Source organism: Vanessa tameamea, chromosome 15, assembly GCF_037043105.1.
Source record: "Vanessa tameamea isolate UH-Manoa-2023 chromosome 15, ilVanTame1 primary haplotype, whole genome shotgun sequence".
NCBI lineage: Eukaryota > Metazoa > Arthropoda > Insecta > Lepidoptera > Nymphalidae > Vanessa > Vanessa tameamea.
This window is the reverse complement of record NC_087323.1, coordinates 7182393-7209105: the sequence shown is the minus strand read 5'-3', so window position 1 is coordinate 7209105 and position 26713 is coordinate 7182393. Positions and strand designations below refer to the sequence as shown.

At 31.2% G+C, this 26713-nt stretch overlaps 1 protein-coding gene across 1 annotated transcript in view; it reads left to right on the top strand.

Annotated features, from left to right (window-relative positions):
• Positions 1 to 2905: 2905 nt before the first annotated feature.
• The window catches only part of LOC113399111 (uncharacterized), a 36627-nt gene continuing 12819 nt past the window's right edge, over positions 2906 to 26713 (top strand). Inside the window, exon 1 of the mRNA XM_026638149.2 lies at positions 2906 to 3431. Within this exon, the coding sequence (XP_026493934.1) occupies positions 3300 to 3431 (132 nt within the window). The 5' untranslated portion in view covers positions 2906 to 3299. The remainder of the gene's footprint in view (positions 3432 to 26713) is intronic.

Genomic DNA, 26713 nt, shown 5'->3' with positions numbered 1-26713 from the left:
TTGTAATTATCTTTGCACTTCGTATTTACTTTGTGCAAGCCCGTTTGGGTAGGTACCACCCACTCACCATATATTCTACCGCATAGTATTATTGTATTACGGTGTAATGGTTAAGTGAGCCAGTGTAACTACAGGCACAAGACACAAGGCATCTTAGTTCCCAAGATGGTGGTGGCGCATTAGCGATGTTAGGAATGGTTAAAATTTCTTACGGCACCAATGTGAACTATGGGCAGTGGTCACTTACCATCATGTGGCCCATTTGCGTATTTACCCATGTAATAAAAACAAAGAAAATTGATAATTAAATCCTCTGACAGTTTACTAGGATAATATGACAACATAAGACTACTCTCTCGGTCTACACCGATTGAGTGAAAAAGGATCGACGAACAAACCTAGTTTAGTAATGACTTAACGATTCACTTTTGATCTTAGAACACACGTTAAACATATTTAACGATTAACATATCTAATATCAATTCAATAAATAAGTATATTTGTTTTAATTTATCGTTAAATTTACTAATGGTTACTTATAATGTTGCTCGAAGTTAAGGTTAGTGAGCTAGTTAATAAGGGATTGTAAATATTGGTTATATTCATTTTAATAGTTGAAATGTTTATAGTGAGATGAGTGGTGATCTTAACTTACACATGTGTTTAGTAATAAACGGTGGTAACACATTGACATGATTGCTATCTGCAATTGATGGAGAATATAATATAGAAATAATTCGGATTTCACTACGGTACCCTAACAATAATGTAGTAGCCCATATATATCTCTAAGCTGTGCAAAGATAATAAATATGGAAGCTTAAACAGAACAACATATACAACATATAATGGAATATCAATTCATTTACCGTTTAGAATTTAAATTTAGAAATAAAAATCAATCGGAAAATTAAATAAATGAGGTAATTTAGTCACTGATTTCGTTCGATTTTTAATTTCATTTGCATAATTGATAAAATATATCACTCAAATACAGAGTAATATAAATACATTAGCATTTAAATTATAATTCTAATTTAAAAAAACACTTTATTTACCACACGATCTTAAAGTTTTGACGTAAAAAATCAAATTTTGACTTTCTTAATACAGCTATTGATATAACAGATACATAATACATACATTTCATATAAAATAATAATATCTCGTTACGCACATACGAAACACAATATTTCTGCTCTAAAACACATCGTTCCTTAATGTTGTAGTCGGATAGATAATAATTTTTTTGGGCCCGTCAGTTTCTAAATTCAAATATATTTTATTTTAAACAGTCTTCAGGTCGATTATATTCGGTCAGTATAACCATGTATGTCGGATGGATGGAACAAAATTAATCATTTTTTAATCATAAGCTATGCTCGATAAATATTACTTAAAAATATAATTTAACGATATTTTTCATCAAGTGATCCTTGCAACTTAATGTAGAGATTTATAAAACCTTCACCCTTGAATACAGCCGTCTTTACGATGCAATAAACCTTTCATAATTGTCTGCAATTGTAAATAAACTACCGACGGATTTCGTTCGTTAAAAACACAAACATAAAATGTTTCTCGTGTTACATACAATTTTATATCGTCGATACAATATCTAGCAATAATCGATTACCATAGGAAGAATAAAAAAACTTTATAATATATTGATGCAGAACAAAAAAGGTTGATCCAGAAAAAAAAACATTTATTATTAAAATAAAATTATCAATGTGACATGTTAATCAAATTTGATAAACTGTGGCAAGTTTGCTATGTTTCTGGCCTTAGGCGATATTATTAATATAAATAAAAAATCAATCAAATAAGCAATCGAAAAATATTTTGCATTTATTTTTGTAAAGTAATTAATAATGTAAATTTTAGAAATTTACATATTTGATGGATATAGTTTTTTGTATCTAAATGTAAAATAGGACGTTGAAAACATAATTTGAAAAAGCTACATATAAATTAAACCATAAACAAGTTTTTGTATAAACATTTTGAGACAAAGGCAGGTATTTCCGCAGGTTCTGCAAAAAAATCTCAAAGTATCAATTTACGATCGACGATGTAGGTCCGATAGATAGTCGGTATCAAAATTGTGTGCAGTCGTCCACAGGCTCGTCTAGACAAAGTCTGGGAGATTAAAGACGGCGAGATGAATACAGCCAGCCCGGAGATGTTGAAGAAAACGAAAAATGCCTTTTCGTATAAAGGCTTGTTCTGTCACGTACACTGTATTCTTATTTAATCCCTTTGCAGGTTTCGCGAACGCTCTGCCTTTTGCATATAACTGTTCGCAGGCTGTTACATTAAACATTTTAAACGTAAAACTTCTAAGCAAAGACAATTACTTATAAAATACAGCAATATAAGTCATATTTATAATAAAAGTCGGAGATAAATCTTTTTATAATTTTGTATACATTAAAAATTCATAAACGTCTTTTACAACAGAATAGCGTTATTGTTGATACGACAGCCATTAATATTATTAATATGGCTTCACGACGCGAGAACCATAAACTTGAACAAACGAGAGAGGCGGGATACTTTTAACCGCCCGAACTCCCATAAAAACGCAAGCCCTGAATTAGCTCGATTCTTTGTCACCCCTTTTGAACAACCCTAAAATTTCTACTACCACCGTCTTTGTCTAACAATAACCACCACATTCCCATCCGTTAAACTGCATCAAGGAAAAACAACGTAAAACCGCCCGAGATGAAACGAGATAGAATAAAATATATGCACTAGTAGAGTGAACAGAGAGAGCGACATACGTAGTAGTAGCCATGGACGTGTACTTTGTAGTGAGAGTGAAGGAGAGGAGGGGAACCCTCGTGCGGGAGCGAGAAAGGCATAAAAATTAACTATCAGAGGGGAGAGGAACAGAGCTTCTTCAGGCGGGGTGGTTAGTCCGCTTTCAACCGCGCTCGCGGTAGCGTCGGCTCTCGGGAAATGTTGAAAGGCGAACGGTTCAACTTGTGGAGATAATTTTTCTTGTGTGCTATCGTAATCAACACTGTTTTTTTTCGTTCAGTTTTAATTTGTTATCGATTACGACGCTGATCGAGTACGGTGTCATAACATTCGTAAAGGATTTCAAAAACTTTATTGGACCTTTTATCATGTTCAACGTGCTACCAAACTTACGTTTTGAATAAAGTTACGTTTTATTGACTTAAAACTTTATTATGTCAACATCGTCATACGGTTTTATGTGCTGGTTATGATAAGAGAGGAACTTTGACGAAAAATCGCAATAGTTTTCACGAGGGATACCAAAGAGAATGTGTGCCAAAATGTTATTATATAATTTTTCCTTGTTTTCCGCGATTATAACCTGGATTGGAGTGCTAGCTGAAGAGGAAGTGTCATCACCATTACGAGTAGCACAGTGTAGAGCTACATGCTTACAAAAGGTAGGTTGTAATACAAATACTATCAAAATAAGTAAAAAACAAATATAAGACCTTTATCCCTTAGTTTTCAAGAATAGTTAGGTATAAATTCCATTTATACAAATTTTAATATGTTCAGAAAAACGTGCAATAATAGATTATCCGAAAATATTTTTTAAATTGCCATCAATAAAAATGGCATGAAAATAAAAACTCAATTTGAATGCAATTTCATACACAGATGCAAACTTTGAACCTATAGATTGTTCATTTGTCCTCGAATCAATCACCGGTCTACTTCAATCCTCCGACGGCCGTTGAAAAATAAATTTAACCGAAACGAACTATAAGCCCGATAAAGGTTTAAACGTACCAATGGCATTACTTTGGTCAACGAAAATACTTTATAAATAAAATGTGGCCAAAAGCCAATTTATCCTAGATTTATTTATTTAGATAAACTGTATAAAAATAGCTCATTCGAATTATTAACACGCTATTCATTGCACGACATTATATTCGAAATCCTTCATTCAATTAATAAAACAGATAATAACATACTTGAAGTGATTTTATTTAGACTACCCACTACGATGGATATTCCAAATATAGTCGTAATTAATAATAACATAAAACTAGATTTCTAGCAAGATAATTTGAGAATAATTTGTATATCTATGCTACATATGTAGTATTGATTTCACTTTATAAACATTGCACTTTATGTCTTCTCATCAGTAAAGAGTTCGCGTGTCACCATTGCATTCAACAAATATCGCTAAAATTGTTTTTATTGTTAATCGTTTGTTAATTCTGCTAAAAATAACTAAAAAAACTTACAATATTCGTGTCCCCGTTCAATTGACACGTCGCTTATAATAGAATACTTTTACATATCTATTGAAATTATGAAGAGGTTAATTTTTTTTTGTATGTAAGAGGTAATCTCCGGAACGGAAATAATCCATATGCTAGCTACATTATTCCGGAGTGCTATAGGGTGTTATTTGTATTTATAACATTTTTTTTTATTAATAAATGTCACCCGTGCAAAGCCGAGTGGGTCACTAATATATAATAAAAAGGTAGGTAAATACAACGCATTTTAGGCTGAATCCAATAACATTAAAATTCATCTGATATTTTTGTAAGTTTAAATCGTTTCTTGTATGGCTATAACGTTTCACTATGTTTCGACTAAGATTATATAAAACCTAGTATTTGTATGAAACGTTAAATAGTAGTTCAACTTTTAAATAGAATAATGTTTAAAGTTCAATGAACATCGCTTCAATCGATTGACTGATCAACCTTTATTTTGATTTCTTCAAAGACATTTAGTTTTCCTAAAGACATTTTATTCTCCACTCCAGAACTTTCTACGAGTTGTAAACAAATAAAAATAATTTCACCCGCGACGTTATAATAGTACAATTTTTTTAAGCAATGGTCCGTTTTGATTTATGCTGATAAAATTTTTGTATCGTTTTGTGTCATAGATTAAATAAAAACAATAAATATGCTCTAAAAATTAAACAAAACTTATCGATTGTCACAAATATGTCAAAAACGTGCTTTTTATATAGATTTCATGTCGAATTCAAATACATTATTTAATTTTAAAAAAAAAATTACATTAGCGTACGTACATTCTATTATCATTCATTAGACACTTTTGATATGTCGGGGCTTCAATCTTGAAAAAATCAATACCCAATGAAACAAAAACTATCACCAGACCAGAAGGAAACGCAATTATGTAAGTAAGAAATGTTTATCGGCGCACTGTAAATGATAAGCCGGTACAATTTATATCTACCAATATTTACAGATAGGATTTATCTAAACGGGTTATGCTATTTATTTGAATCGTTCCGAACAGGTTGCTCGGTTATCTGTATTGGAACTGTGCCTCCATAAATGTAATTTGTATCGACTATCCTTTTATATGACTAGCGGCCGCCTGCGACATCGCCCACGTGGTCTTTTAATGGGACTTCTTTATTATATCTTTAGTGCCACCTGATAAAATGTATCATGTCTAGAAGCCTAGAAATTTATCGATCGTGAATGCGGTTTTATTGCAAAAATATTCAAGATAAAATAGTTTTATTTTTAATATTAATTACTGCCATTAATGGCTAGCCAATTAAATCCAACACTCCAATATAAAATAAAATAAAATCATCCTAATATTTAATAAAAACTAAATATGTTTATGTAAATATATTTTTATAGTGTTCACAAAAATATATCTCTCAGCTGCCAGCGCAGAGATTAAATGTATTATTCTACGGGCTTAATAAGACTCTTGATTGAGTTTTAATTAACTTTTTAAATTTTACGATGGGAGTCAAGCAAGACAATTTGAGTTTTTATGTCGCTGCTCAGTCGTAACTTTTTTTTATCAGTCCAGAAAAAATAATGCTTATATTAAAAACGTAATACCTTGTTTATTAATACTCCTTGTTTTACACATTTATCAATAATGAGAAAATAGTATAAAAAAATCTTAAATCTGCAATAAAATATCGAAATTTTAATATTATTACTTTTTAATCAATTTTATTTTTCAAATTTAAGAGATTAAGTTTCGATTTTATGAAACTGTTTTTGTCAATACATTACAGTAACAATGATCTTTTTGTGTAACAAGATATTTTTGTTTTTAACTTATGTACATAATAATGAATCATTGGACGTAGATTCTTATCATAACATTCTTAAGAAAATACCGACTAAATTAACCCATTGTTTCAGTTAAGTACGTAATTTGAGTCAATTTAACAATTTCAAATATTTATACTAAAAGAGGATGTTTATTGCCTTCAACTATTGCAAATATTTTTCAAAAGAATGTTTCGGTTTAATTAAATTTATTCCAAAAATGTAATTGTTCTTTAACAAAAGTGTTGGTATTTTTTTCTTTATTTCTTATGCTGTTATCGATATGAGATCTATTAAACGTATTTCGTAATATACCAGACAATAAGACCCATATCACACACATTACGAACGCATTTCAAACTTCGACATCTGCTTATAATCCTTAGTACTCACTATGAACACGTTCCGTTTATTTTTTTGCGTAACGCCTCACTTTTAGTGGACCGTTTTTTTGTTCGCATCTACCTGCTTCTAAGATTAAACACAATGAGCGCGGCATTAGGTTTTTTTATTCTATTTTGAAGGGACGTTCGTGATGTTTCCAAGGGCGGAAGGATAGTACCTCTATTCACATTGTGAGTGCGCGTCAGGAAGCACAAAATACCTGACGATGTTTAAGAGTAATGATAGCACAATAGAATTGTGGAAATGTAACTTAAATTTCGAAATTCGGAAGGTCTTTTTTAAAATTTACTAAAAAAGTGTGACGTAAATGAGTAATATAAAATACTGGTATTTAATTATGGATTACTCGATACAATTAAAAGGCAATTAAAGCAATATATGTACTTATTACCGTGTATTGATTATTATTTGTATCTGTTTAACGACATATTAATCTGGCATAGATAAAATGTTACGCCTGTTTAATATTAATATATTTAATTATATTTTTTATATTCGTCATTGGTTTCATTTACTTCATTAGTTGAGTACTAATGTAATTAGTGTAATTAATATAACTGAGGAAGAGTTTGGTAACATTAATTATCTATACAAATAAATCTTAACGTACCTACCTATCTAGATAAGAGAATGATGCTATTAATAACTTAGCATAAAATAAATCGTAAAAAGGTTTCTCGTGTGGAACACTAGCTTGTAAATTGATGTCTATGTCTAGAGTCTCCGTCTGTCTGTCTCTCTGTCTGTAAGCTTGAACTCCAAGGAAGGACATATTTTTTAGGCCTAAGTCCTGACTACCCCTACCACTAATTTTTATAAAACTTTCATTAAAATAAACTAATTTAATTTCTACCTATATTACCGGTTTTTGTTCTGGTCTATACCATAGAGGCTGGTAGGTAGCTATGAATTAACTTGGTGATAGGTCTTTGTGCCGCCGGTAGGTACCACCCACTGACTACATATTCAGTCTCGAAGGAGCAATATTTAGTATTGTTGTGTTTGGGATTGAAGGGTGAGTGAGCCAGTAAAACTACAGGCACAAAGGATATCTTAATCCTAAAAAAAGAAAAAATCTGTATTAGAGTCGAAAAGGATGAAAGGGCTGGTAAAAATGACTATGTACTTTAAGGGCCTATAAGTGATTATTATAAATATGTGTATTTTATTTAAAAATATGTTTATAAATAAAAGTTCTATCTTGTATTTTAAATAATGTTCATTGTATTTTGTACCAGAAACTAAAACCGGCTTTAAATAGTTATTTAGGCATCACAACAAAAAGATCAAGAGTAAAAAAATGTAGAGTCGTATTGTGTCATTGTGGTACTGTCGACAGAACAATTTTTTTTATTGTGTGCCATTGTAACAGTGTCCTTTTTAAATATATCGGTTTGTGTTTTTCCATTTCTTCTTTTTCTGGGTTCCGTATGTAAAGTTTTTATGTATTATTAATGGACTAAAGCCATATTTTACATACATCATATTGAATAAAGAATAAAATATTCTCTATGAATATTCTATTTTGATACTACAATGTGTTAAAATTTAACAGATTTCCACATTTTTGGGAATTCTAGAATTTGAATTTATGGATTTTTTAAAATAATTATATAAATGCCTTACTGCTCTTACCTTTATACCTAAAGCAGATAGTTATATGTAAAAATAAATCATACCCATTTCAATTTATATTATATAATTAGTACTTAAAACTAAGTTTAAAAGTAAATTACATAAGAAGTTTTTATATTAATACTTCTTAACTTCAATTCACGCTTGGCCGATTTTTTATCTTATATTTTCTTAAAAGCATGCCTCCGTGGATGAGTACGCGGAGTTTGTGTACACGTGATGAATTTTAAGAGGTACCTTCAGAGGTTTAAGTTATAGATATGGATTTAACTTTTAAGTTTAGTAAGTGACTTGTCATGTAAAATATATAACGCTTTGTACATTTAAAGTTGGTTTTAAGTTAATGTTATTCAAGTTACCTAACTTTGAATTTATTCTTTCTTTAGTTTTATTACTTATTCTTTTGTGGTAGGATCTTAGTTACCAAATGGACTCTTGAATAATTTTACATATTCATATAGTATGTACCTACTAATTTAAAGAAATTACACGTATAAATCATATGTAAGATGTTTTAATTTGTTTACATTATGTTATTATAATACCAAATTCATATAATTGTCAACAAACATAAACAGAAAATAACTATTATAATAATACACTATGAATAAGTTTGCTTATTACATATCGATGAAAGCAAATATTCGTGTAAAAAAATAAGAAAAATATTGCTCTTGAAAATAATATCATCCACCAAATATCCATTCAACTAAACTTTCGCAAAACTAATAACTGCTGTATAATGAATCAAAAATATAATAAAAAAACTAACTGATCGAAAACTCAAACATAAAATATACTGTAATCAAATTCGCTCTTATAAGCTCTTATGAATCCTCTTTTTTTAGGATTAAATCGAATGTAAAGCTACCATTGCTTCGAGAAGTAGATCCTTCCAAAAAATACCGGCAATAAACTCAGTAGTTACTCTTTTTTTACAGATTAAATATGTCTTATCTATTGTGTGTGTAAATAGCCTTATCGCCTGAACCTATTAATGTTTATTTTTTTAACTTAAAGTTTAAATATATTAAGAGGCAAAGATAAATGTTTTTGGATTTATTATACAATCGAATACCTTGCCCTGGGAACGATGTATTGACCCTGGAGTCGGAAACTTGATGGTATATTCTTTGCTTCTCATGTTAGTCTAATAATTGTTGTTGATTCAATTAAAATTGCATTATTCTTGTTAATAGATACGTAAAATGATTAACTGAATACTTTGTTTTAAAACAACACGAAATGAACAATATTACGAAAACAAACAAAATAGATATTAATTAATATCAATATTTAAGTAAGTCATAAGTTAATAATAAGTAATAGTTTATTATTGTTAATGTAAATGATTCTATAGTATTTTTTTGTATAAATGATACCAAAATGCTATGGAATCAGTAACTCAGTAACAGTAGTAAACTCGACTCTTTAGTGGGATCCTGGAAGGAAGACTCTAATCCATAGATTACTCGCTAAGAAAAAGTTAGATAATTAACTTATGACTTATTTAGATATTTATATTGTTTGATGTTACATTTAGTAAGGTAAACATTCATTACGATTTTTGTTTTGATATTTAATTTTTTTTTCTAATCGTATAACAGAAATAACATTGCTGACATCGCCATAGTTACCTTTATTTTTTGTCAACCGTAAAAAGGTATGGAGTTTCGTAAAAACTAACATCGCATTATAAACCCTTGATTACAAACTTAAGACCGTTCAAATATCCTCTTTCGGTTCCATTCCTACCTACTTCGACTGGAATATTATTTCATCACTAAATGTTGACTAAACTTTTTTTTTAAATAAAAAAAAACCACTTCAAGGTTTCGGATGCACGTCCTCGCTTAGAAAAAATAAACGAGAGGCTCCAAAACGAAATGACCCGCGTTTTTGTTCACGATTTGTTTTCGTTTTTGTTACGTTCGAGTTCATTTGGAAGTAGCCATGTCTGTTGCTTACTGAATTAACTTAAATTGCCGTCTTTTTATGCTTAAGAAATTTTCATTATTCTTTTTTTATAATTGTAACTTTACAAATGTAAAAACGAACAATAAATATTAAATTAGTTGTAAACATTTTGTTACGAATAGAAAAATATAACTACTAGGTATGTATAGTTATGTATATGTGGACAAATTTATGTATAGAAATAATTCATAAGTGTTTAAAAAATATAATGAAGTTTTAATCCGTTGTAATCTAACCGGATACAGGACCGACAGGGGAAGGATTATAACGTGAACGTTTTAAAGATGTATGATTACCAGACTTTCCGTTCATTTTATTAAATTATATTCATGACTTTAACTATTATAATATCACAATACAAACATTAATCAATGTGTTTCTACATTTATAAGCGGAATATCTACGAACACCTATACCGGCACTGCTAATGTCGCCGGCATTCATATCATAAAACAGGAGTCCGTAATTTATGAAAAAGGCAAGCGTAAGCGGCGTATCTTGCGACCTCACCTCGTGAAGGGTGGCTTATCCAACAAGGTAGTCGTAATAGAGCCGTAGACGAGAGCGTACGATTAATGATTCATGACCCCTCGTAGCTCAGTGTCATCAATATTATTCTGTTTGTATCCCGCGCTTGGCCCACCCTCGCCCGCGCCCCGTTCATACATAAATAAGCGCGACACGTCGTCTTCTCTGATTACATCGCACCGAAGTAGTGAGAAATAGTGTAGTCGGATGCTGAACCCGTCTTTTGTTCAATATATTCTCTAGAGACACAGAATGAATAGTTAACACTGTGAGCTCAACGTGCATGTTTACGGTTTCGGATTTCTCCTAAAGATTCTTGATAACGTAGGTGATGGAATTTATTTGTCTCGTGGTAATAAGCTGATGTTACAATCGCCTTTGGTGTGAAGTTGTTACAAGTCGATGCGTATCGTTGGGTGAAGCGTCGGCTGTTATTTAAAAGCCTTTTGTTTGTCTATTACAAAGTCAATGTTTATAACAGAAAGATAAACTCAAAGCAGATCATTACTACCGCACGAAACAAAACACAGTCGAAAATACAGAACACTCGAATCGAAATCATTTCTTTTATTACTGAACAAGATATTTTAAGGTTTATATAAAATCATGATAAAAATGTAAACGACTTAATGTTTTAATATAAATGTGACGTGAACATTATTTATTGGATAGACTCAGCGATTCGGAGGTTGACAATAAAAAAACACGTCGTTATTGGAAATTACATGACTTACAGTTAGTTCAAAACTTAAAATAGTATCTGTTGTCACGCAATCCGGCAATAAAGCTCGTTTTGTACAAAACCTTTTCGTCTATACGTATAATGAGATATACGTTCTAAGACAATTTTGTCTAGCTCACGAATAATTGTAACAAATTTAAAGCAATACGTTTTTTTTCCTATTATAATAATGCTATAAGTACAGCTACCGCACTGGAGCAGTGGAATAACCTCCAAGCAGTTTTTGCCTGTTTTTATCATATTCTTAAATAGGTATATATTTTCATGAATAGTAAATATTTAACGAGTTTACGCAGGTTACGCATACTTACTAAATGCTCTAAATGTATGCTAGTCACATAAAAGTTATGAATATTGTATTATTATCAATGATTTAAAGTACGTATAAGTATACAATATATTATGTATAATATAGGTAATATTTCACATCATATAAAATTAAATTATTTAGATTAATAGTTACAGTGAAAGAACGCACGCAATTATTTGTTATAAACTACAATATACATTACAAAAATACGATTACTTTTTATTTTATAATGTTTTTTCTATTAATAAGACGTGCGTATTCTGTGATCGCATTTAAATATAACTTAGTTAACGATCAACAGCACAATATTTATTTTTTGTAATAAATTCGAAATAAATTTAATTCATTGTTAGCAATACAAAAAAATATCTTTGATAAATAAGCCTCTTAGGCTTCCGAAAAATAACTTACTCAGGAAAGATTATTTCTTACATTACGAAAATTTTCAATATTTATTTAAATAAAGGGACTCGGATATAAAGTACCACTTTTGAGTGTATTTTATCATTGTTGAATTATTAATATAACAGTGGAAGTGACTTAAAATATTGCTTTTATTTTAATAAAATGATCATATTTCGAGCTTCAACTGTCTTATCTATCGCCATCCTTATAAGTCAAATGAACAAATTCAAAATTATTAACATTCGTATTCGACAGCGGAAGACTTGTCCTGATAAATGATGCCCCGCTACTGGTACATAACTTCGCTTTTAATCCTGAATGCCATTGTGTCGCTGTCCGATTTTTGACATCACCGTTTCTTCCACAAGCGACACCTACGGGCCCCGTTGGGTTGGTAAATAACAAATTAATGGCCCTCTCCTCTTTATCTCAGCTGACGATCAATCAAACATGCACGCTATCTAATGGTTCGTCGTTTTGGCTTATCGTTAATGGGGACGTTTTAATACTAATAAAATCTACGACTTTATCAAATCAACCTTTTGGACATCCACATTGTTCTATCAATGACATCATGCGATCTATAAATCACGTTTTGATAACTTCCAAAGAGGGTGTAGCGTTTAATGAGGACTAACACGTAGGAATGTTACCGGACACTTTTACGTCTATACAATAAATTAAACTCTATACATGTCTACGTATTTATAAATAACGAATAGCTTTTGTTTTTCTATTTTAAAAGAGTGATTAAAAGTACCGTTATTTACAATGGACTGGATTATTGTGATATTCTATACACAAAATGTTACGATAAAGTTTCATTAAGGCAAGTTGAAAAAAAAAGTCCGTTCGTATTATTATAAAATACGAACTAGAGTAACAGTTTGAGCGCGGCGGCAGTTTTGATTACATATTTAATACTCCAGTAAACTATTTAATATCATTTGTGAGTTGATTGGGATTCGATTAAAAGCAGCTGCCCTCTATAGACTAAGCCCAGCACAGTGATGAAATGGAGATAGTTTTAATGCTCGTAAATTTCGTTTTGAGACTCGAACGTCCGATCAACTAATCGCTCTCGTTGGGATGTTGACTAACTTCGTAACTAAAATTTTCGAACAAATAATTACACCGTCGAAGTTCCTACTAGCGAGTAAAATAGCTATCGGTCAAACAATACAAAAAAAAATGTTAAGTCATAAATAATTACTCTTATTCGAATTAAGACAATAATATAGTATACTTTCTATGGAAATTGTTTATTATGCGTAATTTTAAAGAAGCTATTGTAATATAATATTTCACTGAGTAAAATGATGCTTCACGCATCGGCAATTTCGTAATTTTAAACAAAGCACAGTAGGATGTCCGTGATAGGCGGGGCCAAGTCGTTGCGTATACGCAACATGCGAGCTTATAAAATAAAGGGGTGGGCAAATGATCATAAGTGGGGAGAGTATTTTCTGTCTAATTAATCATTCACTGTTCATAACGTTGTAAAAAAACAATGTCCTTACGACCGGTTCGTTTATTTTTACACAAAGCAAATAAGGTGTTAAAATTTATTGTCTTCCTTAAATTCCTCATCGTCTTAGACGCCCCAAATCTTTTTTATCTTAACATTAATCTTTTGAAACCCATAAAAAAAATCTTTCGATCTCACCAAATATTTTGTACGAAATTGATGGGGGACCGTCAGTTATCGTGAGCTCGAATCTAAGACGCTGTGATCAAAATTCCTAGAGGTGTCGATACAAGGTGAAAGTATGTCAAAAACTTGAATGATCGCTATTTTAATTTATGATAACACACTTTCTTAAAAAACAAAGTTTCAATTTAAACCGAAATATGAATATAAATATGTAATGATATATTGGTACACAAGGCGAGCCGCTACGCTACATCAATGAAATTTGAAATTTAAATATGTATGATCGTATCGAAGAACAACTTGAGAAGTAACAGTTTTTATAAGGTCTCCGCCTTCCTAGAAGTTCCAATAATAGCTTGAGTAGGTATATATCACTACTGTAAAGCCACTTAAAGTGTGAACGATCATAGGGGCTCGCGTAGGCCGCGACACAGTTGGTCCTACTTACAAAAAACATGAGGCACCCTGTTGTTTTAGAGGAAAAAAATAATGAAATATGCCTCTTTATAACAATTTTTTATGTTAAACGCTGAGAGTTTTAAGTGTTGTATTTAAAATGAAGACCGCAGTAAAGAATAAAATTTAGTTACGTTGTTGTTTTTAAATTGAAAGGTAAATTTTGTGAAATAAAAATTTGATGGTCTCTGCATATTAAATGGTATCATAATTTACTATAAAGTGGTCATAAATATTACATTGTATTATTAATAAATTGTGTTTTAAATATGAATTGGATACATTAATACGATTGCATATATTTATGAGGTTAATGTTTTTCTAAATATGTTAATATTTTTGATCACTTTAGAATTAAAATATCACGGATTTCTTTTTATAATTTACATAGCGTAATTTTTTTGTAAGACATCTATTGGCAGTGCTCAGATAACCTTAAATATTACAAAAACATTTATCCATATAAATTTACAAAACCTATAGATAGATATATATTATATATAGGTAATAATAATTACAAAAGTATACGAAAACTTCGAAGCGAGTAGTGAAAATCGAATAGCAACAGTAGGTAGGTCTAAATTCGAAATTCCGATTCATCTGAGTAAACACGAGAAATTGGTAGACAGTCAACAGTAGTGTGACAAAAATACCGATAGGGGTGTCGGGCGATCCGTCTCTTAGACTCAGCTGTCATGGCCAATAACACATATCAATGTTGCGTGCATTTGGCTATGCCACTCTCCGTTAATTTTAGTAACACAAACAAGCTACAATATCACCCGAAATAAATTATAATTTCCATTCAACTTGTTTAAAAATAACAAACAATTTAAATAATCGTTAACGTTTTTTGTACAATCAGAAAATAGCGTAAGTTTAATTTATAACTAATCTGGAATAACCTTTACAACCTGAAATAGCCCGACTGTTATTACAATGAATATTTCATATAAAATTACGCAGCTGTAACTAACAATAGTTAATAAAGTTAATAATAACTAGTATTAATTTCAATATAAAGAACATTAAAACGTTTTAAAAATAATAACCATTTAATGTATAGTTTAGTTTTAACCTTTAAACCACCTTGTCAAATAACCTCTTTATTTTAATCCTCTACACTCGCTAAGGTCACTTTTTGTAAGTTTCTTATTTTGTTTTAGAAATAACGATGCAATCAAATCGTAACCCACGCAATATACGAATATAAAACTTTTAAATTGTCTTTTTGACGCCCGTACGTTTCTTCGAACAAAAAATATTAACAATTTAAATGTTATCGTTTATAGAGTACCTATGTCGTAAATTAAGAGTAGATGTAAAAATTGCCATGAGAAACATTTCTTCGTAACTGTAACGAAATAAAAACACTCCCGTCGAGCGAGTCGTCGAGTTATTCTGTACATAAAATATAAATCAAACTTCAATAATATACTTTGAACAAACATTTAATTAACCGTATCAATAATTCATCCACTTCATTGCTGTTTAGAAGCGACGCATAGACAGGTTTATTATCTTTAGACAGAAATTTTAACGAAGTCGAGAATCTAAAATAAAGCGGGATATGTCGGTACATTTTTTGTCCATTGAACACACCATTTAAGTCACAATCGTAAATTTTATTGAAATGTCGCAACAGCGATCGCCGCACGAGATGTCTTGTCTTCGGGGACGAATTTATGCGTAATTCGTAAACAAATTGACGTGTTCGGATACGTTCTTTGAAGAGGACTCCCGCTTCATGATTTGACACGTCTTTGAGCCTTTTTTAAATATTTACGAGACAACTTGCTTTCAGTGATTCCGTTGAGTATCGAATTTGTCAGACTATACATTTCTCTGTTATTTCGGAAAAAAATATACGCGGTACGCGAGAAAAGCTGTGATGATCCAGTGGTTACAAATCGTGAAGCTTAATCGATGATTCTGAGTTTAAACCTGGGTCAAGCACCACGAAAATCAAGTCCTTAATTTTGAATTTATAATTCATATCGTGCTCGTGGTGGATGAGAATCTGTCATGTGTATCCACCAAACGGCATTAGAGTGGCGTGGTGGAGTAAGCTTTTGCTCCAAACGGAGAGGAGGCCTTTCCCCAGCATAGGACCCATTAATAGGCTATTACTTATATATGTGACCTTCAAATCGGGTTTTTCGCGTTATTTCGAATTAATCACAAAAATTTCAACAACGTAGAAATAAATTTAATTAGGTAAAGTAAAATGAAATGTAAAAGTAGACGCAGTCATTCGTGAAAGTGAGTCACCGCAGCAGATTTTACGTACTGTTTGCAGTTTTAAAAGACGACACCTCAATGCATTGTCGGATTCATATGGCTTCTTAAGTCGTAAAAATATCGCATTACACAATAGCTGCTGATATCTTTCATTTGAATTTATTTCATTTTTATTTCATTGTTTGAATTTCGTTTGTAATATAACTGAATATAGTCTTGTTCATATGCAACTTTTAATATCTACGGTAGCATTCTTAGAAGGCAATAAATAATAAAACGATGGACACAAACATGGACTTTTCAATGCAGCATTTGGAATGATGAATAATATTAAATCGTCTCTATAAATATTGTTTCACGTGTATTTTAATTTGTGGTTAATTCAATCACGGGAAACAGCCGAAGTGTCGTAAACAGGCCCGAACTCGGGCGCCCGCGGCGTGAATACCACAGACCTTCAACAAGGCTTCCTGCTGTTAAGTGTTGCCATCTAAACGGCTATTAGCTCGATTTTATGCGAGCCACGCCGGGCGTCCGTACATGTTTATGTATAATTGACTCTTAAATATTGTTCTTTCGGTCGTTAATCGTGTTAATCGGACATATTTATAGGAGAGCAAGAACACAGAGGCGGCGTAAGCGGGTGCGGAAAGGAAAGCGGACAAACTATAAATACGGCCCCGCCCCCGTGAAACTTGTAAACTGATATTGTTTCCAAATCGAAACGAAGTTATTGGTGTTGTACCAACACGATGAATTTGAAGCCGTTTTTAAAATCATTGTCGAAGAAACAAAACGATAATACATTTTTTGAAATAATGTGTATATTTTTTGTATGTATTAATTTTCGGAATATAATTATGGTTCTTTAAGACATTTCCGCTTGTTGTTAATTAAGGACTCGTGGCCAATGTTTATGGTAGGCAATAGTCACAACAATAATACATCTTGAACAGTGCATTTCCTTTCCGAGCTCCAGATAAGTTATCTGATATCGCAGTGGTATCGCTGTAATCGGACTCTGTCGTCCGTCCGTACTTTATTTTGTTAGACGTACAAAAAGTTCCAAGTCCACAACAGAACATTGACATATATAAATATGTATCGACATTAACAACAGCAAACGACTTTTAACAAACAGATGAAATAATAATATGAATTGTTATATTTGATACACATTTCATGTTTTTTTTTTAAATGAACAATATACAAATAAATAACTGAATTCTACATTCAAATTATAAAATTCGAAAATCTGATACGATTTCTAGATTGTTTTATTTCGCGTTCGCCAAAATATTCAGCGATTCATAAATAACTTAACGAAAGCAATGTATGTTGTGTCTCTTTAGGTAGTTGCTTTTAACATGTGGGTTCCTTCCCTTACATTGTTTTGCATTCCGCCAGCTGTGTTTGTTCACTGTCTGTTCCTTAAATTAAAAAAAAAAAAAAGATTTTGTTTTTTTTTTTCGAGCTGTCCTCTTCGCCCACGACTTTATGTGACGTTTAGTTTGGAATGAATTATTCTTATTGTTGCGCCTCGCAGCATTTACGCAACGTTGCATAAATTATGCGAAGGTTTTATTTTAATTAAGGCTTTAAATTGCCAGGCTTTGTATGAGTACGTTTGTTTTAGGTTTAATTTGACCGGCTTACAATGATTTACTTTATTAATCTTTCCGTACTACGCCACGTTGGGCAAATAGCGGCTTTATTAAAAAGGCTGGAGTATTATCAAAATTGATGGCTACCATTACGTTTTATGTGTGTCGGGTGATCAAAGTACAAGTTGACCAGTTTAGAACATGTTCTGTAATTTGTCTCCTAATTTTGAACACACCCTGAATCGACTTACCAATTTAATCTATAGTATCGAAATTCATCGCTGAACGTTTTGTTATTGAACAGCTTCGGAACTTGTTTTTGTACAAACGCTCGCGTACATTGTATGGTCTTCGTTTTTATTACTTGACAATCATTAGGTATAAGTAAAGTGCACGTTTTATTTGCGCTTTGAGTACTAATCAACGTCGGTCATTGTCCTAAGCCTTACCCGACAATAGCGAAGAAAAGGAGAGTTTAGTTTTGATTTCTAGCCATGATCTTTATAAACGATGTTGTCATCTTATATTTATTTATTACCTTTCAATAACACTCACTTAATTAAACATTTTAGGTAATTTTATTTACAGGCAGTTACGGCATGAATTATAATTTAAAATACAAATTTTAAACGATTTTAAAATACGACAAAATATACTTCATTAGTAAAATTATTAAAGACGATTTAAAAAAATATATAATTTATATATATAAAATGACATGCAATTAATTAAGTACTTAATGTAAGTCAATTAAAGTTAAGTTAAACACTTAATTAGTAAAATTGGCTTACATTTATAAATTTATGAAATATCTTACATAATCGAAATACTGGCGAGAGAGAATATTTCTAACATAAAAATAGAATATTGACATCATTATAAAACAATATCAAAAAAGATAATTGGGTTTTATAATTATAAGATATTAAATGAAGTCATGTCGCTGTAGAAAAAATATTAACATGACAAAGTTATTACCCACTTCATTTTTTTCCGACTCGTAAAGAGTCAATTAATTATTAATAAAGTTAATGCGAAAAAAAAGAGCGTAATTACAACGAACTCACTACGGAAGACCATTTTTCGCACACAAGCAAATATTAATTAAGTTATATCATCGTCTTACAATTTATTACGTTACGCATTTAATACAACGTATTTACTTTTTCTAATTACAACTGGTGCAAAAACAGTCCCCGACCATAGATAACGGTAGAGGGAGTTCAGTGACCTCCTTCGATCATCGCTGTGAATGAACAGTAATAGTTATTACATATGTATAATGATCGAAAGACTACACCGAGTTATAGCTCATAACGACAACCCAAGTACTAACATCTAACATTGCATGCATGTTAATTATTTGTCGATAAATGCTTAGAATATCCGAGGACGCCAACGCACGGCTATATCTTATTGTTGTATTGTTATATCGAGGTACATCAAATTTACCTTGCTAGATATAAAAATGATAAATTGCTTTAGATCTTGTTAGATAAAATAATTTTAAAGAAGCTATACTTATATGACAGGGATAATAGAATTTGTATATTACGCAGTCGGTACTCGAAAGATTGCAGTTCCCTTATAGTTTAATTTCTTATTTACGATTATTCTGTTTATGTTCTGAAATTAAAAAGTATTGGTTACGTCATATATGAATGACATAACATTTTATATACGATCTCATTTAAGACGTATCTTATAATATTGTGTCCTTTAAACTCTAAATACTTCCTGTAAAAAAATCTTACGGCAATTCAACATTTTTGGCATTATAATATAACTATATAAAAAAATGTTAACATCTGCCCCAATATTAAAGCCATGTCTACAATTATATTTTACTTTGAATTATGTCAAAAAAAAAGGTCTTACTCTATCTATCATTACACTTATAATAATTGATTATACTCCTAGTTACAACACTAATTTGTTTTTTTTTTGGTTCCAGGTATAAAGGATGACTTCCTACGATTATAATAGAATAGTTGAATAAGGTAACCAAACGTTAATAGCAATTATTAAGGGTTGGCCTGAATTTGTCACCATAAATCGATTGTAAATCGCTATTGTAATACCGCACACATATTGTAACGAAAGCGTTCGCAAACATTTCGTTGACATCCGTACCGTTCTTTTGATACGGAACGGAAATCGTTGTAATTGAAATTGGGTACGACAATGTCGCACGAACCCACAAATAAAATGGCCGCCGTCTATTCTGGTGCGAAGCCACGATCTAGTATCATTTCAATAAAAGTTGTTGTATTGAAAAGTGACAATGGGTGCCACAGGAAGCGATGCGAGTCCGCGTATTGAGGCAAGTGAACTGTTTATAATTTGTACATTGTGTGTGGAATGGAACGCGACCGACGACCGTCAAGCCATTGTGATTGGACGGTTGGGTACATTTTTTCTAATTGACTTTTTACACTTAAATGAAGGCCAAACTGTTGCCAAATATGCTCATTCATATGTTCTTAATAAATTGATGTCGATACTTCTGACAGACATTTCCTGATTTGTAATTTATATTATGATACGTCTTTAAAATAAGATTAACTTAAGTAAGAAAACGTTTTATCAAGGCGCACAATCTTTTTAATTCTCACATAACTGTTTCTTATATGTTTTTTTATAAACCAACCGTAGGTAACATTAGGTGAGAAAATAATTTGAGAAACATGCAATCTAATGATTAGTCGTTTTAATCTCCTGGGATTACCGCCGAAAATATATTAAAATATTCATTAGTAATATTTTACATTCAAATTATTACGTGGATTGATTAATTATTAATATTATATGGAATTATCATTAATATTCCGAGATTACGTTTTTTTTTCTGGAAAATGACTTTTTTAGATATTTAATAAACTAGCGATTTAACTAAACGTATACTTCGAGACTAATATTAATTGTTAACAGATTCACGTATGGAGATTACAATCAGTTTCAGAAGTTGCTTCTGCAGCTCTAAAGTTACTAATGAATTAAAATACGAAATAAAGCGAGGTCAAACGGGTTACACTAACATAGCCTTGTCGTGTACTCCATACCAGCTATGTATCTTGGGAAAACATTGCACGAGAACCTGTATTAGCTTTCCGCTTGTTATAAGTTGTCAATAAACACGATATACGAGTACTATTAAATTAAATTATTGCTTAAAAACAATATTATAGATGCCATTTTTATGACCAACTATGTCAATTAAAATTTAAAAATAAAAGTATAATATGTATTGTTGTAAAAAATATGTAAAATCTTTTTTGAGCTGAATTTTTTTATGTATGATGATATTTTTAGAATACGTATACGCAGATGCTTTATTATAGTCCGATGAGAACGGATATCGATGCTTCCCAAAATACTTATCTTCCCAACTTGGGACTGCTAGCTAAAATCTCTGGGAAAATCCCAGTAACTTATATTTACCTCGTTTCTGTATTCAAAATCTTTCGAATAGATTCGACCCTATATCTAGGCAATGTGTACATTTTAAAAACAACATATTTCCTAGGATTCATTTTCCTAGATTTCAGTTTGTAAAAATTTAATTGTTTCTTAATATGAATTTTTTTTTTTAAATATGTATAAGAAATTAGACCACATGATAACAATAAGTGGTCGTCGCCGCCCATGGGAATTGGCAGCTCGATAAGTATAAACCAATCCATCAGCTATCAACCATGAAATCTAAGATGGTATATCCCTTACGAGTATGTCTGTAGTTATGCTGGTACAAGCACCCTTTAAATAGAGATCGAATTGATGAGTGGGTAGTACTCACCCAGGTGGACCATCATAAAGTCCTATCTTAGACTAAAATTGCGTTTTAAAAAAAAAAACATTTTTTTTTGGAAATGGAACTCATTTTTTTTAATTATAAAGAACCCATTTCGATAAAATAAAAACAAAATCAAAATATACTTTATTCAAGTAGGCTTTTATAAGCACTTTTGAATCGTCATTTAACAAACTATTTAAAGTAAAGCTACCACCGGTTCGGAATGTAGATTTTACCTTATAATTTTCTAATAATAAGTATATATATGTAACATAGGTTTAAATGCAATTTGGAATTTTTTGTTGAATAATAAAGTTAAATCTTTTATATTGATAGTTTTTTTAAAAAAGATAATCGTTCTAAACTCAATTGATAATGTTTTTTTGTTAAACGTAATAATAAAAACTGTAACTTAAATGGCTACGTTATATGCATTATATTAATACGTTATATGCTTCCTGGTGGGTCTATCGCTTAGCTGTTTATTACATTTCTGTAACGGTCTGGGAACTTTTTAAAAATAACTGGTATATTAGTCACGCGGAGTGTGGCTAACATTGTCATGACAATTGTCAATTATATTATCTTATAAAATCAATTCAAGAAGTTTAAAAGATTGTCATTGTCATGTAATTTGAGACAAGCTATTGTGTCCGAAAATTAGTTTCAAATAAAAAATACTGAAAGAAAGAATAAATTACTTGCAAGTTGATGCTTAGATGTTCAACAAAACAAATAAGTTTACATGTCTGAAAATATTGCTATCTCTTTCTCACGTAAGTGCTTTAGAGGGTTATGAATCCTTTTAATCCTGCCAAATTTGGTCTATCCTCTGTACCGATAAAAATGTCCCGATCGACTATTCATTTCCAAAAATCATATACCACTATAATCGCTTATATATGTATAAATATTATACACAGAAAAGTTAATTTTTTATTGCATTCACAATAAACTTGAACAAAAAGCAATACAGAAATACTTCATCTTCTTAAGTGCTCGCCACAAATGCGATAAAATGCGACGGAGACTAAAAATAATTCAAAGATTACCTTCATTTAATAGTATACTATAAACTTATAACATATACAATATTTATACGTTTATATAGTTTCATTTCTCGAGTATGTCGGGAGTCTCGTTGTAGTCTTGACCTCACAGGCGCAACCATTTGTCAAGCTGAGCTGCATTGAGCCGGCCTTATCTAAGAAAGCTGGATTTAGTTTGTATCGTATCAGCTGAATATCCTAACTCGATATGCGAGCATACAGACGTATGGAGATATTGTATATTGATATGAATGCTTTTCAAATCTCGATTTTTCCGACATCGTTTTCTATATTATTGTTGAAGAGCTTTATATTAATAAAGTAGGTACAAATATAAATTGTTAATCTTAGAATACGTTTTGTTTATTTTTTACCTTCATTTGTTAGTGTACGTACGTCTATGTGTCTTTGTGTGTATTTGTGTTCAGTTAAATCAAAGCATGTTTCGACGTTTCGGCCTTTGTGACGACCTCCGTGGTCGAGTAGTGTGTACACCGGTTTTCATGGATACGCTACTCCGAGGTCTTGGGTTCGATTCGTAGCCGAGTCGATGTAGAAAAAGCTCATTAGTTTTCTATGTTGTCTTGGGTGTATGTAGTACCGTCGTTACTTCTGATTTTCCATAACACAAGTGCTTTAGCTACTTACATTGGGATCAGAGTAATATATGTGATGTTGTCCAATATTTATTTATTATTTATTTACTTTGTTAGATTTTGTGTTAAAAATTGAACTGATACGTATCACCTTCCAATATTTTATAATTCTATGATGGTTATGTTAATAAAGACTCGCAAAATACACAATCCGAACAAGGAACAGCAACCTATAAACTGAGAAAGCCGGCTAAGTAACTCAGATAAGTAGGCAAATGGTAGTAAGTAGCTGTGTGGAACGTTTACTTGCTATTGTTTTTGCTGTATTAAGTAGTGTTGCTCTAAGTGGCCAGCCTGACTCGGTAACTATGTTAATGTTACTTTTTGCTTCACATTCTAAAGTGCTTGTTCAATGTCTCTGATTATTTAAACAATAAATACGTACCATATAATATATTATTCGTTTGCTCTTAAGAATTTCGTGCGATTTTCGAATTTGGAATATAATTGTGTTTTTATTTCTTTTTATACTAACCAGTCGAAAAATTCTTATCGGATGTAAAAAAGATATTTAATATCTTACGTGAAATTTGGATATTTTTATGAATTTCGATGTTAAAAACTTTATTTAAGCTAAGATAAGAAAAAATGTTTAAATAATGCACTTGGTATTTTAAATATAATATTGGCTTCTGTATCGATAAAACGAACCTATCAAATTAATCTCTGCAAAAATCATTGAATCTACAGGCAGCATAATCAGAAATCTCGATGCGATTATTTAAAAATATTAAAGATCCGTAATTCAATTTTTAAAGTAGCTGCTACCTTAAATTTAATATACAAATCGATCAATCTGTTTCTTATCAATTAATATCTGGAGTACAAATTACCGTTCGAACGATCTAGTTTTTGAACGTCAAGTCACACCGTTATTCCACATCAACATCTGACAACTCTGAAGCAAGAGTCAAAGGTCCCATGCAATCCAATTTATTTTCATCAAAGTTAATAGCGTCTTTTTTATATTATCTGAAATATTTTAATTAGAAAGTACACAGATGAGAATCTATTACGTATACAAACGGACTTCAGTGCGAGCGTGACCATGCGACAAAGACAGGTACCGGATGGTGGCCTCTTCTGAGTAAATTGGATACCGATCGAAGCGTAACGATTTCATCCAACAAAAAATGTAACCCTTCCTTTGATATATTTACGTAATTTTGTGTACATAATAGAATCTTCTCAGTTGCCTTATCTTACAATTGCTCAATTAAAAACTTTATAAACTGAGTGAAAAAGTTAGTTTTTTAATTTATATGTAATTTAATATATTATTATTAAATGTGTAAAGATCGAAACCCACTATGAATATGTCGTTGACGCGTATATTTATTGTTGAAAATAAATATTTGCATGAAGTATTTATTAACTGTATTATATATGAGTAAACAAGAAGAGGAACTTTAATGTATTTAGTACAGAATTCAAAATGTAATCACCCAGCTTACTTCTGCTACGTGTACTTAGTAGATTTGATGTAAATTGGTAGCTCTACGTTTCCCGTCTAGAGGTTGTAGATTCTACCCGACATCCCTTCAGTCTCCTAAATCACCCCAGTGAGCCTCACCTCCCCAAGTGATTAGCGTTGCCCTAAAATCTACAACAAAGCTATGTACTATCTACATAGATTTATCTCGAGACCAGAATGAACCATCATCGTAAATTTCCGCCTTACGTTTCCTCTAAACTCTTCTATTGATTTATATCTTTGTTTTAAAAGCTAACTTTTTATAAAACAACTCTGTACTAGTTGTTTCCAACTGTCTGTGGCATCTGTTTTCTTTGCTCAGTTTTTGGCCATTATGGAAACTTTGTCGTTTTAAAGCAAGCGTCGAAGATGTCATATTAAAAATAAATATCGGTGTATTATTTTTCTTCTTTAACACAATATATTTATTTGTAATATATTTTCACGTAATTGGAAGTGACTCAGATAGGTGCTTGAATTATAAATCTCTGCCATTATTCAGACCTAATGGCATTGATGTATCAATAGAAAACTCCTCACTGGATAAATCCTTACTAATCCACATTTGTTAGTTGTTTCTATTAGACTAATGAAAAAAGACTTTCACAGTTATTATTTATATTGAATGATTTTTATCTTTAAGTGTTTGTAAATGTATATCGTTTTATACTTTTAATTTATTATTGTAGATTACTTTTTTTTAATACGTAGATACTTAGGTGATAGGGCTTTGTGCCGTGTGCCGTTTTGAAGGGTGAGTGAGCCAGTGTAACTACAGGCACAGGAGACAACATCTAAGTTACCAAAGTCGATGGTGCATTGGCGATATAAGGATTGGTTAAATAATACGCCTCCATTTTTAATAACTTAAAAAAAGGCACAAATAGTCATAAAGAAACGTCGTTTATTGTATCGTAATTACCATAATATTAAATTATATATATATTTCCTATAAAATGTATTTTATAATTAAACGCGGAATAGTATTGTAGTGCGCACTCAACATGTCAAGACTAGCTTAGCACGGAAGTAATTGGCTGTAAATTAACTTCTTACAAGTTGGTTAGTTCAAGACTTTACTGTAGTTGTTCGCTTAACAAATAAGGATGTACCGTGATAAGGAGAAAATTTACTTCGTTAAAGAACTTTAGTATCGATTTCATACTTTTACACACTCGACCTATTAAACTTAGCTATAATTAATATTAATATTCTTATAATACGCGAATATCGAAAATTATTATAAAATGAGAGAAGTTTAGACTTTATAAAAGGCAAAAAGTAATACAAATTAATCGTATTCCATCTACACATAGAGTAGTTCGTTACCATGGTTACCATCAACAAAGATGTCGCCTTGAAAATAATAGGACGTGGATGACAAATGATTGCGCATATCATCGTATCCCTTTTCTACTTATCTGGCTGAAGGACGAGGTGGAGTCGTAATTAGCGGCAGAACTGCGACGTGAAGTGTATGACGCATGCCCATTTTTACATTTCAGGGAACACATCAGTTAAGGCAGAGTTATTTATATTATTTTTTTGAGATTATTATTTTACAATTGCACTTTTTAATTCACCATCTCTTTTCTTCCTTTGCTCTTAAAATTCTTTCATCAAGTTTATAGCAAAACGTCAAAAAATTAAAAAAAAACCTAGATAGATATGTATATATCCGTCTTGTCTTGTCTTCGCCTAAAACTA